The following is a 20,824-nucleotide window of genomic DNA, read 5'->3' as shown; positions in this document are numbered from 1 at the left end:
TTATCCGCAATAAATAACAATTCACTCGCTTACAACTTAAATTAATAATGTAATCTCAAGCAAGCTGAAAGACGGTACTCGGTCCACAGTTTACCTTTAATCTTTTAATATTTTTATGTGAAAAAACAACAAATGTAATCAGTTGAGTAGCGCCAAGGCTGGGTCCTGTTTCGCGCTGGGATGCCGCACAAAAATGGGAATAAATATATCAAATGTTAGATTTTTTTTCTTTCTTTTTATTTAAAAAAAGTTTTGTTGGCATCACTGAAGTAGTAGATTATAAACAGTCCTACTAGTACAAAGAGTCTCTGAAGCTTGATGACATTAAAATTCAACGCTTATGTGCTGGCAAATCCTACAAAACCCCAAAAGATGTGCTAAGATGAACTTATTATAAAGTGGAATAGTATGAAGAATGACACAGATATGGCTGAAAAAGTTAACCATATGTTACAAGAGCTCAATGTGATCTCCGTTACGACAAAAAGGATCACTTCTTCACTTTTGGACAAAACAAGCACCATCAGTTTAAAAAAATGTTTCTACTCAGTATAATTTACAGTCAAATGAACAACCGACTGATGTCTTGAATATCATTACTTCTGAAACATAGCCTTCTACAAGCCATTTGGCTACTCTGAGAAATGCTACTGTTCAATTACATTTGACGTCCCAAATTGATGTCATAAATTCTGACCTCGTTGCTTTGTATAATCGGCAGAAACAAGGGCTACTTTCAAATGAGCAGAACTTAGAGTTAAAAGATAAACAAAAAGAAAACCTGAATTGGATAAGAAACTAAAGAGGAAGATTGATGATCTAAAAAGATCCCAGAAAGCAAGTGATTTGAAAAAATTAAAACTAAATGCTTTATTAGAAGATAATCCTGAACTGCGAACAAAACTGAATATCAGGGCCAGATGTGGTCAACCAAAAATCCAACAGGAACAACCCTTGGTTTTGTAAACTATACTGGATATCGCAATGCATGGTTCAGCTTCTCATGAAAAAAGACAGTTCGAAGTCTACAGAAGTATCAAAACCTTAAATCAATTAACAGAGAATTTGAAAAATATAGCTCAACATAAGTCAAAGTGAACTATACTTTCGTCTACTTCATAATCGTAATTCGTCGTCAGAAGGTAAGCATCATGTAACCACTGTTCCAGTTAAGTTAATTAGAGCGCAAAATGATTATCACACTAAACATATTGATGGCCAGTTTTGCACAGCTACAATAAGACATTTGGAAGAACTGTCTTCCATGCTTGGACCGGATGAGATTTTTTTATCAGCCAGGACGATAAATGTCGCGTCCCAGTTGGTCTGGTCGCTGCCAATAAGCACAGTCCAGTGCTAATGCACGTTGAGTATAAAGTAATCCTTCCTGACCATGTGGGTAGTTGCTTCCAGGCACAAGCTTATACCCTCGGTGTATGCCCGACATTGAGATCCATCGCAACGGTCTTGGAAACAGATACGCTGTTGGCTTTTCTGGTCCAACGTTTATAGCCATCCGATCTGGAAAACATCAACAGCACTCAGCCATGGATTTGACTTTGAAAAGTTGCTGTGTCTGACTGGGTTCGATGCCATAACCAGGGCTGGTATTGATAAACTGGTCAAGGCGACTCTCGTGTTTACTGTTAATGGTGGGCCGGATGAAAACCCACGGTATCAAAAAGTCATTAAGGTTGCCATCCACCATTTCTTGAAACATGATCTTGACTCTGTTTTCGTTGCAACAAATGCTCCGGGACGAAGTGCTTTTAACAGAGTGGATATAAATATGGCGCCACTGAGCAAGGAATTGAGTGGATTAATATTATCTCATGACAACTATGACAGCCATTTAAAAGAACGAGGTAAGACAATTGACATTGAGCTAGAGAAGAAAAACTTTTAATTTGCCGGAAAAACGTTGGCCGAAATATGGTTACAGTTGACTGTAAACAATTACCCAACTATTGCTGAGTATATGGATCCATTAAATTGAAAGTTCATGAAACAGGATATACTGTGTAGAGATCAAACCTGGTGTGACACCCATGTCCGCTCAAGCCAGTACTTGCTTCAGATTGTGAAGTGTGACGGAAACATGTGTTGTTCGAAAGCATGAAGCTCATACTTCAGCGTGATACAAGACATATTTCTTCCTCCTCCTTTACCCCTTGTGCAAACATGTGAATGGCTTAAAGTTCAAGAACAAGTAACAGATGGAGCCTTGCACAAATTTCCATCCTTATTTGCAACTCAAAGTCTCAAAACGGAAGACATTGCACCTCTGTCAGCAAACACATTTCGGACAATTCCCTCCGATCTTTATTGCCCTTCACTTCAATCTGTGCTGAATGAGAGAATTTCAAGATATGCCACTTGTACTATAGCTCTCTGGTCATATTGTGCAGTCACTCAGTCCTTCACAAACAAATAGCAGTTCCATCGGAGAGCTTCAGACCAATGAGAGTCGCTGCTAGAAGGCAAAGCGAAATGATCGTCATACTAGCAAATGCGGAGAATGGAGAAAACATGGATTGGATTGACGAGGAGGAACTTGATTTGCATTGGAAACGAGAATAATTAGACTTTTTCTCAGATATCTTGCTCCACTGTTTTTGAACAAACCGCCATCACGTGATACTCCCAGTCAACCCGTTTATGCTACGATGGACCCTCATTAATTGCTTTAAATGTTCACTCCTTGGCTCTCCACACTACATTGTGCTCTAGACTAAACGAACTGGGACTACATTCATCATTACCTAAAAGTAAACAGAAGCGAAAAAAGAAACGTTGTTTCAAAGATGGCGGGCGTAGAACAGGAAGAAGAATTCCAGTTATCTCCCTTATTTCGGCACAACCATTTAAAAACATTTCGACCGTTAATTTAGATAACCTAATTCAAATCCCAATTAACTCGTCAACCATTGTGTCAACTATCCAAGAAATACCTCTCCACATTGCATTATTCAATGCCCAGTCAGTAGGACCGCTGGAAAAGCGCACAGAAATAGTTAATTTTATCAACGACCAAAATGTTGACATATTTTTCGAGACAGAAACATGGCTAAAAACATCAGGCGATGGTCCCAAGTGTGCGGATCTAACACCCACTGGTTACTCCATCAAGTCGTTCCCCCGTAATTCTCGCGGAGGTGGAATTGCTGTCATCACAAAGAACTCCATGATAAAACATTTTAACTATACCACAACATTCAATTTCGATCACACATCGTTTGAACTAGTCCAAACCACACTCATATTGGAGCAAAGGTCAGTCCATTTTTTCTGCTTATACCGCCCTCCTCCTAGTACAACAAACAAGCTGGCTGACTCTCTCTTTTTGGAACAGTTTCCGAATCTCCTGGACTATGGAAATTCGATAGGTGGCAACCTGATTATTCTTGGAGATTTCAACTTTCACTTTGACTGTCCCGGAAACTCAAATACATCAAAACTCATAGATTCTATTAATGTTTTCAACCTCAAACAGTCAGTTAACCAACCCACCCATAAACACTTCATAGACCTGATGATAACATTCTACGGTCCTCGCTGGTATCCTATGACCTTGCATCAGATCACCTCTGCATTATATGCCATCTTGACGCATCAATCCCTAACCCTCCACCTTTATCTGCTACTAAGAGAAACCTCCGTATGATAAATAGAACCAAATTAATGCATGACATCCAAGCTAACCTAACAACTTGCTTACCTTCTACCGCAGAACAACTCAATAACTGTCTGCGTTTATTACTTGACAAACATGCCCCAGCTACGAAGTGCAGAGTATCAATTAAAAGGTGTTCTCCATGGTAGAGCAGTGTTAGGGACCAGCTTCGCACTGCTAAAAGAGACTGCAGTAAAGCTGAGAGGCTCTGGCTTTCCACCAGACTCACTACTCATAAGCAAATCTATGAAGTCCCTAAGAAGAATGTCACAAATATAGTCCATGCAGCAAAATCAGCCCACTACACTACTAAGATCATGGAAAGTTCCAGCTGCAAAGAGCTCTTCGAGATTACTAACAAGCTAATGTCAAGGAACAAATCAACACCACTTCCAACTACCTTCTCTCCAGTCGACTTTCCGGACATGTTTGCAAATTTCTTCCGTGACAAAGTACAAACCATTAGAGATAAGCTTGACACCATAATTTCAATTAACTCGTCGTCACCATACATTTGGGATACAGAATTTGAGCGGCAACCATTAGCAGCATTTGAACCGGTCTCTATGGATTTCGTACGTACAATCGTGATGAAGAGTGCACCAAAGTCATGTGAACTTGATCCAATTCCAACATCACTGCTGCTTGAGTTCTTAGATCCAGTATTGCCTTCACTAACTGGTGTTATTAATACCTCTCTCTCATCTGGGGAATTCCCATCATTTTTGAAAACTGCCATTGTAAAGCCTGTGCTGAAGAAACCAACACTAGACCATAACGATTTAAAGAACTACCGCCCAGTTTCTAATCTCCCATTCATTTCAAAAATCTTAGAAAAGGTTGTTCTATCCCAGCTTGTGTCTCATCTAAATTCAAATAGTCTTTCTAGCAATGTACATCTGCATATCGCCCTTGCCACAGTACTGAAACTACTCTTCTTAAATTTGTTAATGACATTCTCTCTGTGTTGGATAGCGGAAAGATTACAGTCCTCACCCTCCTTGATTTGTCTGCAGCATTTGACACTATAGACCATGATATATTACTTCAGCGTCTCCAGCATGTATTTGGCATTCATGATATAGCCTTACTGTGGTTCAAGTCCTACTTGATCAACAGGACACAAATTGTATCTGCAAATGGAATACACTACAGCCCAGTTGATCTATGTTATGGTGTTCCACAGGGGTCTGTTCTTGGACCTGTTCTCTTCATTCTGTACACTCAGTCGTTCTCAAGTGTCATAGATCATCATCCAGTGTTTCACCAACTGTACGCTGATGATACCCAAATATACAAATCAAGCCACCCAACTGAAGTTGATGCTACCATCCAAGGTGTAGAGAGGTGCATTTCTGATGTGAAATCGTGGATGACTTGTAACAAGCTGCAGATGAATGATGATAAAACTGAGGCCATTCTGATCACAACACAAAGATTTTCTCATTCACACCCTTTACCTCAAACAATAAATATCAGCAACGCCAACATTAAATTCACACAATCAGTACGAAACCTAGGTGTTACTCTGGACAGTACTATCACATTGCACCAACATGTCATGAACATATGCAAGGCTGCATATCTTGAGCTGAGACGCATCAGCTCAATTCGCAAATATCTTTCAGTTGATGCCACTAAAACAATTGTGTGTTCATTAGTAATTTCAAGACTGGACTATTGTAACTCAGTTCTATCTGGTTCATCTCAATATCTACTCCAGAAACTTCAAAAAGTTCAAAACACAGCTGCTCGGATCATAATTAGAGTACCACGATCAGAGCACACCTCCCCGCTGCTCTGTACCCTACACTGGCTATCCATTCGATCCAGAATCAAACACAAAATTTGCTCTCTGTGCTACATTTCACTGTCGGACTCTAGTCCAACATACCTATCTGACCTCACCCATGTCTACACACCAGCAAGATACTTACGCTCCTCTTCTGACAATCATATACTCATCATTCCCACTATGTAAACAAAGTCATATGGACAGCGTTCTTTTGCATACCAGGGCTCAGCAACGTGGAATGAATTGCCCACTGAACTTAGACACAAAGACACAGTGATCACATTCAAGAAGGCTCTCAAAACTCACTTATTTCGACTGCAAGAACAAATTTAAAGACCTAATAATGTTTCCTACCTGAAAGATTCTCAGCATTTTTTTTATTTTTTAATGTTTTTCTAATTTTATTTTGTTTGTTTTTGTGATAATATTATTATGTTTCTTATCTTATAGGTGTTGTCTAATGTTGTAAAGCTCTTAGAGCTTCTAAAGATTAGGCTCTATACAAAGTCCTCATCATTATTATTATTATTATTATCAATTTCAGCCCGAGTGAGACAAGGATTAAGGCCCTGAAGAGAACATAGTGCATGATCAAGCTGAGCAGCGCTTGGGCTCTACGTTCTGGTAATTACTATTATCATTATTGCAATTATTACTAATTATTACTAATCTTATTATTCTTTCGTTAATGTTATTTAAATTTCATAATGAAAAGAGAAGCAAACGAATTTGAGCAAAAGCTTGTTGGATGTCAATGTGGATTGTATCATCGATCATCCTGGATTTCATACAGTTTGCTTGGATGAATATGTCCTGGAAACAGCGTACTATGCCTACAGACAGCAGTATGGAAATCGCGAGGAAATTCTGGCAGAGTACGTAAACAATTATAGGCACAATGTTCTAGCAATAGTTATGGCGCCAATATCAGGTCCCTTTTGGGAAAAGTGATTGTTGTATACACATAAATACAAAACAAAGTCACTCATAAATTCATGAAATCCCTCCTTCCATGAGAAAATGTGACATTTTTCTATGTGGAGTTTTCACCCAAACCTTTCAAGAATAAACCTTGCTAGCATCATTTGTCTGTTATACTGGAAATTATCATGAAAACCTGTGTAACTTCAATCGAACAATAATATCATTTCTTGAACAGCCTCTGCACTATGACATTTAAAACATATTGTTGTCGGTCCTATTCACTTTACATTCATTTAGCTTCCTACCATTGGTTGTAGTAAAGTCTAATTTTATGCTAAAGACCTCAACTCAGAAAATCTTGAAATAAATAAGTTAAAACCAGAATAGGTGACATAATATAACTTTATTCAAGTCTAAAATGTGTTGCATATTCTATTTTCAGCCATAATAGACACTGCATACAGGCTGCTGGTAAGATGGTGCTGGGAATATCTTGGCCGTGAAATCCGAGTTGCTTTGCCATCCTGTGCATTCGATACAACCAGGCAGACGTTCCCAAGTGAAGGTGGTAACTGCACAGGTTTCAAACACCATTAGTTATCTTGCAAATTGTGACGTGAGAGCCTGGACAGCCATCGACTTGTTTGGCCTCAGGGATTAGCCGCATAGAGATGGTGGTAACTATCAACTATGTGATTTTGAATATGTGCTACAAATATAAATCTGCACCGACTTTATTTTGATTAAAATCCAGGACTTTGTTTTGATTAAATAGTAATATTACGAATTTGATAGTATCATCAAATCATTAATGATTTCATAAATGCTGAAGTCATGCAATTTACGTTACCCTTTTCCACGGATAATTGAATTAAAGCTGGAATCCACTGGGTCACTCTCATTTGGTTTGTAACTTGAATCATTGGACTCCCTTATCATCGAACACTCATCATCAATATCATGAACATCAGTATCAGGGTCTGTGTCCGGTTCATCAAAACTGTCTATTTTGTTCTCCATTTCACTGTCTGTGCGGATGTCTAAAGAACAGTGAATTCCTTTGCTCCTTCTCTGTACGTGCCGGACATTTATCTGACAACCGCTGAAATGTGAGATATCAATCATGTGTATACTGATTATCATGGTTTTCACACAGATGAGTAATTCTCATGAACATGCTTATCAATAACAGTGTATTATTGTTCAGCAACAAAAAGTGGACAAATGCTTGGTAATACCGAGACAATTGCTTACACGATCATACTGAACTTAGTTAATAAAATGTTACCTGTGTCATTTGCTTATCAATTTTTAATGGTGAGATTATAAAGCGAGTCACTTAACATCAACGATTACAACAGTACACATGCGCAGAATGTTTGTAAGATATTAGTAAGCTTGATGAATTGAAATATCTCGTAGTGGAGTGTGCATTCATTGAAGGAACTAGTTAAATATATATATAAAGAAGGCCTTAGAGAAACTGTCCTTAGGTAAAGCCCCAGGGAAGGATGGCATCCCATCAGAAGTCATCAAGTGCGGCTGTAGCGTGCTGCTTACACACCTGAACGACCTTATATGCAAGTGCTGGGATGAGGGTGCAGTGCCTCTGGATATGAGAGACGCCAACATCGTAACCCTGTACAAGAAGAAGGGCGACATAAGCGACTGCGAACAATTACAGGGGCATATCCCTTCTCAGCAAAGTTTCGTCATCCTGAACAGACTGCAGACGCTTGCTGACAGAGTGTATCCAGAGTCACAGTGCGGGTTTCGCGCAGAGAGGTTAACAATCGACATGATCTTCTCTGTCAGGCAACTGCAGGAAAAATGGAGAGAACAACACAGACCCCTCTTCCTGGCCTTTATAGACCTCACCAATTCATTCGATCTGTTCAGCAGAGACGGACTCTTCACAGTCCTGGCGAATATTGGATGCCCTCCAAAGCTGCTAAGCCTGATCCAGTCCTTCCATGATGACATGAAAGGCATAGTGCAGTACGATGGCTCAACATCCGGCCCCTTTGGCATCCGCAGTGGAGTGAAACAGGGCTGCGTCCTTGCCCCCACGCACTTCGGCATCTTCTTCGCAGTCCAGCTCAAGCATGCCTTTGGGACGTCCACAGAAGGGATCTACCTGCACACGCGATCAGACGGCAGACTGTTCACCCTGGCACGACTGAAGTCAAAAAGCAAAGTGCGTGAAGTCACCATCAGGGACATGCTCTTCGCAGACGATGCTGCTCTAGCCACCCACACAGACGCCGAGCTACAGCGCCTGATGGACCGCTTTGCTAAAGCATGCGATGAGTTTGGGTTGACCATAAGCCTAAAGAAAACAAAAGTGATGGTTCAGGACGCGGATTCCCCAAGCATCATCATCAACAACTACGAGCCTGAGGTGGTCAGCAAGTTCATGTACCTCGGCTCTACTATCATCAACAACCTCTCGCTCGATGCTAAGCTCAACAAGCGGATCCGAAAGGCATCAACAACTCTCTCCAGGTTGTCGCAGAGAGTGTGGAACAACAGTATGCTGACCCTGAACACTAAGGTCACCGTGTGCCGTGCCTGCGTGCTAAGCACTCTCTTGTATGCCAGTGAAACCTGGACACTGTATACCTCACAAAAGAAAAGACTGAGCGCCTTTCACATGCCATGCCTCCGACGCATACTCGGGATCAGCTGGAGCGATCGAGTAACAAACAACCAGGTGCTCGAACGTCCAAGATTCCCAGCATGGTCACACTCCTCCGCCAACGTCGCATCAGATGACTGGGCCATGTACGACGGATGGATGACGGACGGATCTCCAAAAACATTCTTTATTCGAAATTCCCCTCTGGCAAAAGGTCGATCGGACGGCCACATCTCCGCTTCAAGGATGTCTGCAAGCGTGACATGAAAGCCGTTGACATCGATGTCAACACCTGGGAAGAGCTAGCTGTAGACAGATCAAGCTGGTGACATGCTCTGGTCACTGGTCTGAAAGCCGGCGAGAACAAGCTACGCTTGCTAGCTGATGGAAAACGATCGCAGAGGAAGAAGAAGCAGCTCCAACCAACACCAGGCGCAACCTTCGAGTGCAGCAAGTGAAGCAAAGACTGCCACTCCCATGTTGGACTACCTAGCCACAGCAGGCGCATCACAACCACGAACCGGGACATCTCTCACAGGCGTACTTCCATCGTCTCTCGAGACTAACGGATGCCAACATTATTACCAAAATCAATTTGTTTTCCTCTCAGTAATGCTTGAATTCTCTTGGATCTATTAAGAATTATGTCAGTCTGACATCCAACAGCAATATTGCATGATGGTGTGTCTAGTCCCTGAAACAAAACCAATACATGAAAAATGTAATTGGCAAATTCTAGTGATTACTTTGCATTAGATAAGGTGGTCATACTTTAAGTTTTGTCTATGTTTGAGCAATAAATGATAAATGCATCAAACCTCTTTCGTCACTTATAGAAACTATGGCTGATCATAATGTTTGACATATAACCAACACATTGCAGAGCTTTTCCGCAATAAATAATGACATATCTTTATTGATTTACTAGTATGCTATCACATATGAGATCATATGAAATCATATGAAGCTATACCAACCGCTTCAACAGTGGTAATGTCTGGAAAGTTCTCGGTGACATCAGTATGTACACTAGGATATGTCACACCATCTACTGTTGACTGTCTGTGTGATTGGTGTCTTTTGGGTTCTCTCTTTGTACATTATCTTCTAGCTGCTGATTCTGAAAAATCTCTTCAACACCTAACAAAAAGATACAAATAAATCGAGCAGCATTGGTAGTTTACATCTTAAACAATATTAAAGACTACATTCTTCTTATATTAACTTATGTTATTCTGTACACAATGTGAATAATAATAATAATAATAATAATAATAATAATATACTTTCCACATCGAACAAACATTACTATTCACATTTGCAATCAATGTGTTGTGGGTGTGAATCCGCCCTAGACCAGGATCCACTGACACAATTGTGCATATCTAAACAACGAAGGTAATTTACTCCTAGAGCCTCAGAACTAATTAGTCTTTACAATTAAACACAATCAATATACCAACTATTCACACTATTTAAGCTTGAGAAGAACACTTGTGATAAATCATTATTATTATTGTTGAAAACAGCAACAGACAGGAAACAAGCTACGGCATCCACGAGAATATTTTTCTAGGGTGAGGTACAAACAATGCATAGGAGGGGTAATATATATATATATATATATATATATATATATATATATATATATATATATATATATCCCCCTTTGATTTAGGCTTTGCACCATTACACACACACATCATGATAAAGCAGGTTTCATATTTTTTGGGGTAAGGGTGTACCTATTATGATTTGCAAACACCGTCTCTCTAAAACCACCCTCTTGCATTAATAGCTCGTAAGCTAAGTATATTTGTGGCAAGAGTGTAGGTTGACAACAAATAATATAGCACGTTAAAGTCAATAAACGTTTTACCCTTGGTCGCTTTTGAAAAGCTCCTCTCGGTCTATGTGTTGTTAGGCCTGCCGTAATCCTTGATTTTTGTTGATCTGTTGTGCAAATACTTTGGGTTATCTGGTGAGATAACACACTTGGAACTGCATTTGACAGGAGTCGTCTAATGGTCTTAAATCCAACTGACTGTTTTATTTTAGAGGCGGGATCGAAATCGTTTTCTCCAAAGTGGTCACTACAGACAACTTGACTATCTCGCCTGTCACTAGTCGGCCAAGTCCAGTCTTTTCTTGTCTTTCGTATCTGCTCAATCCATTGTTTCCTTGAAACAGGATTAGTAGGAAATGAGTGCAAATTCACTCACTCCTTCTCGTGTTGTATTGCTACAACCTCCAACAATACACATTTTTACCATTGTTTTCACACACAACTCCACTTGTTGAACGTAACTACAATGAAAATTGGAAAGTTGTATTCCCTACATCACGTCACTTCCGCTTTGTCTTACGGAAATTACCGAGCGCGAAATTAGCCAGGAGCGTTTTGTCTCCAACGATAAAAAATCAATGTTCTGTAGTCATTATTGTCATTAAATATGAGGTATATGACATAATGCCTATACAAATCGCTTCGTGAAGGTTACATTTATAATATAAACGAAAGTCGTGTGAATGCACTAGTAGACATTTAAGTCATTCATATGGCGGCGTAGATTGTTCTGAATTTATTGCCATTCAAGCTTCGTGAAGAGCACTCGGGTCGATACAGTTGTTTACATAATATGAGTATTGTAAATGATAAGCAACTTGAATAGTCTCGTCCTGAATGAGGTGTATTTTATTTCAGAAAGCAGTATTGCGTAATGATTACTTGGAATTACCCATCGCAATGGGAAATGCGCAGTAATAGTATAGAAAATAAGCGGAAGACACAAGATAATATCGTAGTCCTTATTGTCTTGGACGTGCTTTGACGTTGAATATTAGGATTTTAAGGCATCAATCACGTGAAACAAATGCAGTGAGTATATACGACACAATGTCAATAGTAGCTTGTGCTATTATTAAGTTTTGCTCTAGCTCATTTTTTCTTGCATTTGTTTCAGTTCTATAACTATTCTGAAACAGATAAATCCCTGAAGGAAACTTCTACTAACCTCCGAAATCTTTACTCAAATATATATGTTGTTATGGTTATTCATTTATCTTAACTTTCAACAGTTTTCATTGGTTGACTAAATGATATGTATTTCAACAAATATGCTACGAAAGCTTATCCTTTCTCACTTAAGTTCCAAAAGGAGCTCTAATGCAGTTTTTCCAAGCCTCAATATTCTGAGAATATGCTTAGATTTTCATTTTGCACGCATTTTTGCCACGAATTATGACTCTCATGATATCATGTATTTATTTCCCTTAATATTGAAACTTGTATTTAACACCAATGTAAAATAGTAAAATGACATGATGTATGTCCCCACGTTTCTTTTATCTTATCTAGAGAATTATTACACATCTAAATTTAATATTCATCATGTATTTCTTCACGGATCTTTTTTTCTTCAGATTACCATCCTATATATTTTACTTTAGTTTTAATTCATCTCTGGACACGACAAATGTACTTTCCTTTTCTTTTATTTCTAATTTTCTTCCACGCCAGTATGAAATAATTTAATCAGCTAATTGTAGCCACATATATTTTCACTTCATATCTTACAGAAATGAGTATATGTTGCTACTGTGCAGTGGCAGATAGTGTTTTAATGGCCAGGTGTAAGACAATCATTTTCGGGTAGTTATTTTGCCCGGAAATCCAATTTGGAGAAAATGCAGAATTTATTGGCCATGGGGTAGAATAAGTCCTACGCAATAATTGCTTTTCGAGAACTGATTCTTGTGAAAATGTCCACCATGGATTGACACGCCTGGGTCCAAAAAATACTCCTTATAGTTGCAGTCCAACCCACCCCACCCCCGGCTGCTCCTGTGCTCCTACAGATTTATAAAACCAAAATGCATGAAGGATATAAAAATGCACAAAACTTACTCATTTAAGTCACTGATTCATAATTTCTAATTCGACTGCCACCAAGATGTCGCTAATATTGTCTCCTTCTTCGCGGTTCTAACTGAATTTCAAATAATACAGCGTCATTTCTGCGTAGGTGATTATATCTTTTTTTATATATAAAAAACAGGAGTGATTTAGTTCAGCGTTCCGTAATTTCCGGATAATTCCGTAAAGTTTCCCTACTCTGAGATGTAAGGGCATTTTTTTTTTCTCACCCATGAGACAGAGAAATCTAGCTGTCTTGATGACCTTACTTTTCTTATCTCAGTCTAGTCATCTCAGACCAGTCGTCTTAGTCTGTATAGCCACATATATTTTCACTTCCTACCATCTGTAGTTCACGCGCTACGAACTACTTTAGCAGGGGACGTACCATTGTTGTCTTATATTTGACCTGATGGAGTTATTTCCGATCAAACAAACGCTAACACTTTGGGACATTTAACAAAATATTTTTTTAGGAGAAGAGAAAAAATAACTTACAAAAAGAAGATTTAGAAAAAAAAACCATAAAGATAAGACAAAAAGAAAATGGACTACAAGCTAGGAAATATCTTGACTCTTAAAGGTAGGAGAGCAAAAATCGTAAATGTTTACCACCCACTGGGTACCTATTCCATTTACCACCCACTGGGTACCTATTCCATTTACCACCCACTGGGTACCTATTCCATTTACCACCCACTGGGTACCTATTCCATTTACCACCCACTGGGTACCTATTCCATGTACACAGTACGCTTTTTGGACGATGGAAGTTTCACAAATTATTCTAAACATGAACTAGTAATTTCAGAAAATTCACTAAAGTATGAGTCAGATGATCTTTCCTTTCTTTTTGATGACTGGGAAACAAATGAAATAAATGTGTCTCTGAAACCAAACCAACTTTCGTCGGAGAAAATAACAAAAATCAGGAGTGAAAATAAATACACTGAAACGGTCAAAGAGAGCAGATTTACAGAACTGGACGAACAATTTGTCACAAGTTTTGTTTTAGAGCATGAAAATGTGAATACCAAACGTAAAGACATTGGGACCCATACAACTACTAGAAGAATATCTTGAGAGAAACAATGAGACTCGCCCTATACATGAAGTGCCGGCACCTGCCCTGAATAGCATTTTCTTAAGATTTTTCCTTTCAGTTCTTCAGAATGATGGAAGTGAATACGAGCCGACAACATTGAGAGGTATAAAAAGGGCCTACATATCGACTGATAACACACAACTGAATTAAAAGAATAATGTATTAGCAAATAAAATGATGCATAACGCAACTCACATACATTCAATTTGTTAAAATATAAATGAATTTTCGAATGAGTGCAAGAATGAATAACTAATTACCCAAAAAGTATTATGTAATGAAAATGAATTTTATTCATTGTTTTAAATGGTAAATTACCTTATAAATTAAAGAACTTGACCGATAAAGCAATTTAGGCCCTCACCAACATGGATGACAAATGACAAAACACAGAGAGCGAGAGAGTTGTTACCCTATGTACAAAGCTTTTTATTAATAATAATTATTTATTATAGGTATGATGGGAAGTTTTGAACTATAGCTGAGACGAAAAAGATACAATTGCAGCTTGGTTTATGGCCCTGAATTTTATCAGGCAAGAGAGGCCCTAAAAAGTAAACAGAAAGATCTGAAGAAGAAAGGAAAAGTAAACAAACACAAAATTGATGATGCCTTAAGTGATGATGACATAACAAAAACTATGAATATTCGCTTTTGGGCCCCAGCACACCGTCAAGTTTACTGAACACTTGATGGTTTAATAAGGGGCTGTCTATTTAGTACGTACGCATGGAGGGGGCAGGGGGTAACCCAAATGCATACGCTTGCGTGGGGGGTGGGGTCTACTGACAATGTACTTACGTATAGGAAACGGGGTGGGTGGGGGTGAAACCTCGATAATAATTTGTCTAATACGTAACCTGTTCGACTGGGTTCAGTCGGCGTTTGAATTTTAGCGGACACTAGACAAACCGTTTAAAGTTACGCAGCTTATTTCTTTGATACAGACAGACACTCAAAGTCGGTGGACTATCTGTTTTATTAAAAATGTTAATATTATTAATCCTTTATGGTTTCTGCGTGGATTAAATATAGGCCGTTTTATAGAATTGGGTGGGGGTGCGACAAGCGTACGTACGCAAGTGGGTGGGTGTAAAAAGTACGCATGTGTAGCGGGAGGGAGGAGGGGTCAAGCTTTGCCAGATTTTTGCGTATGTACTAAATAGATAACCCCTAATAATTTGCACTTTGGGGTACAGGGAGGGGGAGAGTGTGTGTGTGTGTGACTTGGAATTTTAACGTAGCTTTAAAAAAAATTCAGTCATATCGCTACGATGTTTGCAGTGTGGCAGTTTATAGCGATCTCTAGCACTGGGGCATCATGCCGCAGACATGTAGCATGATGTTCCTCCCAGTCACATTATCCTTACACCAGGCCGACCAGTCCTAACACTAACCTCTTAATGCTGAGCGCCAAGTGAGGCAGCTGTTAGTACCATTGTTTAAAGTCTTTGGTATGACTCGGCCGGGGATCGAACCAACGACCTCCTGCATCCGAGGCGGACGCTCTAACCACTAGGCCACAGCAGCTGTTAAGGGAGGGGGAAATGAACACAGAAACATAAAGTGGGGAGACGTATCATTAAAGCAATATTGCGAACTTAAACTAGAATATTTAGAGTTTAACGAGAGACAGACGAAGACGAGGACAGGGGAGGACATACAACACACGAGAAATGAAAAATCAAAGATGTATGCTAACCCTTTTTTTCCAGATAGATGTCTGCTAACTATCTACAAATGTTTTTATGAAGAAACGTCAAAGTGATTTTTGTAACCCTGACTATCCATTTGACCTTGCCCCTGTAACTTACGTGCATGCACCTGGGCCAAATGAGCAATGGATTTTACGTGCACCAGTTGGTGCCCGAAAGCTTAACTCGCTAATGAAAAAATGGCCTTGAAAGTAAACTTGCCCGATTTGGCTTCTAAACGCATTACAAACTCTAGCGTGAGAAAATATCTAGGCCTATGTTAGAAACTAATAGAAAACAATGTTCGAGACACTTAGGCTATACATATCACTGGACACAAAAATCCCAATTCTCTCTACAACTACATGAAACTTAGTAACAGCCAGAAATGTGTTATGTCAAGCATCCTTTCTTCTTATTTTGTTAAACATCCCCATTGTGCCCCAGTTGAATAAAAACATGTGCATGCAATCTTTGATGACAAATAATGCACTTACCAACCAGAGGGAATCATTTATCCGTCCACACGTTATTCCATAAATAAATTTCCCTGTAGCAGATCCTTCCCCTACTAATAGCAACACTTGCCATATTTCCAAGACAGAAAATATAAATTTGCCAAGAAATCGTGAACTTGAAACTTCATCACATGGTAATCAGCAAGGGTCTGTATTGTGGGGGGGGGGGGTAGGTCTTTCATATAGGGTGGTAATTTTACAATCAATATTAATTACAAGACAAGTATGTCACAAACAGTTTTACCACCTCCAAAGAGAATGAGAGTTATATACAATAGTGACATCCATCTCTAATTACCCGTGAATAACCAAAGCGCGGACACTCATGCTACATGTAACTTTCCGTTATAATTATAGCCTATACACTACAATAGAGGTGTGGGCCCAGTATCATTTCATTCTTTACAATATATTTTTCTAAATTGGAACTGATGAAAATGAAACATTTTCTTGTAATAAATATTAACTATTTATTGTTAATTTCATATAACATCCATATAATAAATATGATAATACCCCAATACTATGCAACGTTTTATGTTGTTATTTTTTTTTTTTTTGGCTCACGCATAAAAACTGTGTGCTTCGGATGACACGGTCACGCCACGGTCTGGATTGTTATATTTATATTAATGCACCGTATGTAAACATTTGCGTGTGAACTATATTGCACAAGTGAGAAATTCTTTTTTACTTTAAAGGAAATTATTGGGTGAGAAAAAGAATCTACGTTGGGGTTTGCGAGGGGAGACAGATAATGTAACCCCTTGACTGGGATTTCCTTGCCTCGGTACAAAACCCAACATAGATTATATTATTCCCCCTTTCTTGAAACTTCAATTTTGTAAATATCAGAATTTGACATTGCATACATTAGACACATGACAAGTTGATTACCTTCTCTGTGTGTGACCGTGCATCCACCCCTTCACCCAAATGGACTCTTCCAGACTTTGGAATGGAAGTGAGCAAGTTCCTCATTTTACATATAAAACTTCCATTTGGCAAAGAGAATAGACTCAGATCTGCTGTTGCGTAATACAATAGGAGATCTGGGTTTATGTTATTGTTTTCAATGTTAGGGACCACTTGTTGACATAAGAGTTAGAAATTATAAAGCAATTAATGAAATGAGTTAAGTTTTGTACATTTGTATACCCTTCATGCTTTTCGTTTCTAAAATCGGGGTAACAAGCTGACCGGGGAAGTAGACTGAAACTACAACACTTCAAAGAAGACCACCACTGCACCCCCTATCGTTTCCTACACACTAAATAGGGAAAATGTTCAACTGTTAATTTAATCAGCTAAATGTCATCATGTATCTTTTCAGTTAAATTTGAGTACCTTTTTCATTTTTTTGCATTACTATATTATATTCAAAATATGTAGGAAAACTACCGACAACAGAGGAGTGGCAGTGTTTTAAAATATCCATTATTCTCAGATGGCTTACGCATGAATAGCTCCAAAATGGTTGTAAAATAATAATAAAGTTTAGAAAACTAAGATAACCTGCATATATCTAAATACAACACCGAGCTATTCAGTCAGTTGGTAGAGTGGGGGAGTAGGCCTAGCTTGCCACAGATGTGTTTCTTGCAAGCTGCGCAAATCATTTTCCTGCAATACCTTAAATACGATTGGCATTGCGAATGTCAAATATCCTGAATTAGTTTCACTTTCAATTTGGTCAATTCTGTCTGAATCCAAACGATAAACCAATTATTAGCAAGCAACGCCTACTTATAATCTCCATCGTACAGGTAACTGCGATGTCAAATCAGAGTATGCGTAAAAATTAAACAACAAAAAATGCGTGCGGCACCGGATAAAATGGCTTTAGATTTTTGTGACATCTACTTTTTGATGTTACCTATCCCAGCCTTATTCATCCGTCAGTTAAAACAATACAGACACTATACATGAGGAAATGTCAACGTATTTATTTCTATCCTATTTTGTCTTTCATTGATTTTCTGTTTCATGTCCCTAAGTGTCAGTCGGGTAGATACAGCGTTGTGATTAGAACTTGATCGGAACTTTGAACAACTGTCTGCCTTCATATTTAATAGGAAACATCAAAAGTACAAAAACTGAGGTAATACGTCAACAGTTGTTTTGTTCTAATTTTCCATATCATTACATTAAATCTTAAAAAAAAAATGAATACAATGTCTATTCCATAATATCTAAAGATTTAGTTTATGGTATTATCATCGGATTGTTTTCAATTTAATTTTAATCAATCTTTTAATATCATGCTTTTCACTTTTCTGCAAACTGTACACTTTTCCTAAATGCGTGCAACATATTATAAATTGTTCAGCGAACGGTTCAGCGTGCATTTTCACTTCAGTTTCGCTCTACTGAGTTTTTTTCTTTAATACATTTGTTACTTCAAAATATATGTGAAGAACTTACAGTTATGGGTAAACGGATCCGGTGCTATATAATCGGTGCCTATTACTTATTTCCTCGAAACGCTGACATTTGTGGTGCAATATAGTCATTTAATTACATGTTCAAATACCGAAAGACTAGTTTACTTATGTAAGTTATTTTTTTGAACACAGCATATTAAACACTCGACATGGGTTTCGTTGCATTTTCATGAAGTAGCTGCATATTAATAAAATCACTGGAAATGTTTGGCAAAACATTTCTGGAACAGATCGAAGCACATCGTTTGCTTTGTCATCCTATAATAAGATAGACTGATTTCAACAACTTACTGTCTTTTTAACTATAAATGCTACTGTCTATTGAATACATGAAACATTCTTCTCTAGTGCGCAGACATTCAAGACAAAAATAAGGAAGCTAATAATGATAATCTTAGGGCAAAGCCTATGAATAAGATCTAATTCGCTCAGTTAGCGTAGTAATACTCTGAAGATATGGCATACAACTAATGCATTTTGTTTTTCTGTATTTGTACCAAAAATTAAATTATAATGTGGGGATGGGATCACACTGCCTGCAGCCAAACTCCTAATATCTAACCAGGATGAACATTATTCTTATATAGTAAATGCATGATTTAATATCTTTGTACATCAGTTTTTGCCAATTTACGAAGTCTCCTCCAAACTTTAACCAGTCTTTTTTAAATCAATGAAAGTCCATGCAACAATGTCAAAAGCTTTTTCAAACGTCAATTAAGAGAACACGTCCAGATACGTTAAATTTATTTGTAGAAAAAATTATATAGGATACGAATATTTTCCCAAAATATCATACTTTAGTGAAAATAACTTGATAATTATTAATAATTGCTGGAAGAACATGCATTTGTGTATTTGCTATATATGTCGATGACATTTTGTAAGCTACATTAAGCAACCAGATGGGTCTCCAATTCTTCAAGCACTGTTTTGGTTTATTTCCTTTTGAAAGATATGTCACTAGACCTTCCTTCTGAGTTTATGATAGCTCCCCAGAATTATATGAAAAACTAATTGCCCTTCCATAACATCAAACAATATGTATCCAAACTAATTTGAAAAACTCAACTGTAAACCCATTTTATCCTGGATTTTTATTATTTAGCATGGCTTTTAGGTTTGCAGTTCTTTCAGTTAAAGTCAATGGCCCTTCAAGAATTCTTAATGTACACTGTCTTGATTTTGTAATATCGCTATAATGCAGGAGACATGCAAGGTTAAATTAATCCACCTGATAATATGAATAGAGCTTCTGATAATATAACTTTTGTTCGTTCAAAATTTCTCACTGATTATCAATATATGTTCCATCCGATTTTAATAAGTTATACATGACTTTACATACCTAGTTTCATTTTCCCAATTTTGATACCCGTTCTCCATTTTCATTCTCATACCCTCCGTTTCGTTTCTTTACGAATTTCCATCAGCTGATTCTTTTTGACGTAAAAAAATTGAGATTTATTCAATTAATTAAGATGTACTAAATTATTAATCTCACTATTAAGTTGCTACAACCAGCTGATTTTGTTGACTTTGAAGGATGAGCGGAAGATGGTTTTCCCGTCTAATTCATAACAGTGTCATTTCAAACAAGACCTGATAGTGTCTAGTAAAAACTATCACAGAAGCTGGAATTTCCTCCAAATTAGATGCTAGCAGGTTTTTCTATAGTTCAATTCCAATGTCCCGGAATCAGATTAAGATAAATATATTTATTTCCGTTGTTAATAATCCAAATATTTAATTTATTCTCACAGAGAATTATAGCTACGTCTTATGTTGTTTACAAAGTCAGTGTCCCTAGTCAGTTACATTGTAAACTTGAGCTTGGACAGGATCAAGTACAAAAGACCAATGTTACAACATATAATAATTAAGAAAAGCCAGCAAATTATATATATATATATATATATATATATATATATATATATATATATATATATATATATATATATATATATATATATATATATAGATAGATAGATAGATATATAATTTGCTGGCTTTTGTTATTGAAAACATGGTTATGTTATAACAGTGATACTGGTATATATATATATATATATATATATATATATATATATATATATATATATATATATATATATATA

General features: G+C 37.7%; 1 protein-coding gene across 1 annotated transcript in view; it reads left to right on the top strand.

Annotated features, from left to right (window-relative positions):
* Positions 1-11,800: 11,800 nt before the first annotated feature.
* Positions 11,801-20,824, top strand: part of LOC149793226 (uncharacterized) — a 57,924-nt gene continuing 48,900 nt past the window's right edge. Inside the window, exon 1 of the mRNA XM_089967194.1 lies at positions 11,801-11,908. Within this exon, the coding sequence (XP_089823320.1) occupies positions 11,904-11,908 (5 nt within the window). The 5' untranslated portion in view covers positions 11,801-11,903. The remainder of the gene's footprint in view (positions 11,909-20,824) is intronic.

This window comes from Sinohyriopsis cumingii, chromosome 8 (assembly GCF_028554795.1).
Source record: "Sinohyriopsis cumingii isolate HCF-2022 chromosome 8, ASM2855479v2, whole genome shotgun sequence".
NCBI classification, from domain to species: Eukaryota; Metazoa; Mollusca; class Bivalvia; order Unionida; family Unionidae; genus Sinohyriopsis; species Sinohyriopsis cumingii.
Note: the sequence above shows the minus strand (reverse complement) of the source record. Positions and strands in the feature narration are given on the sequence as shown.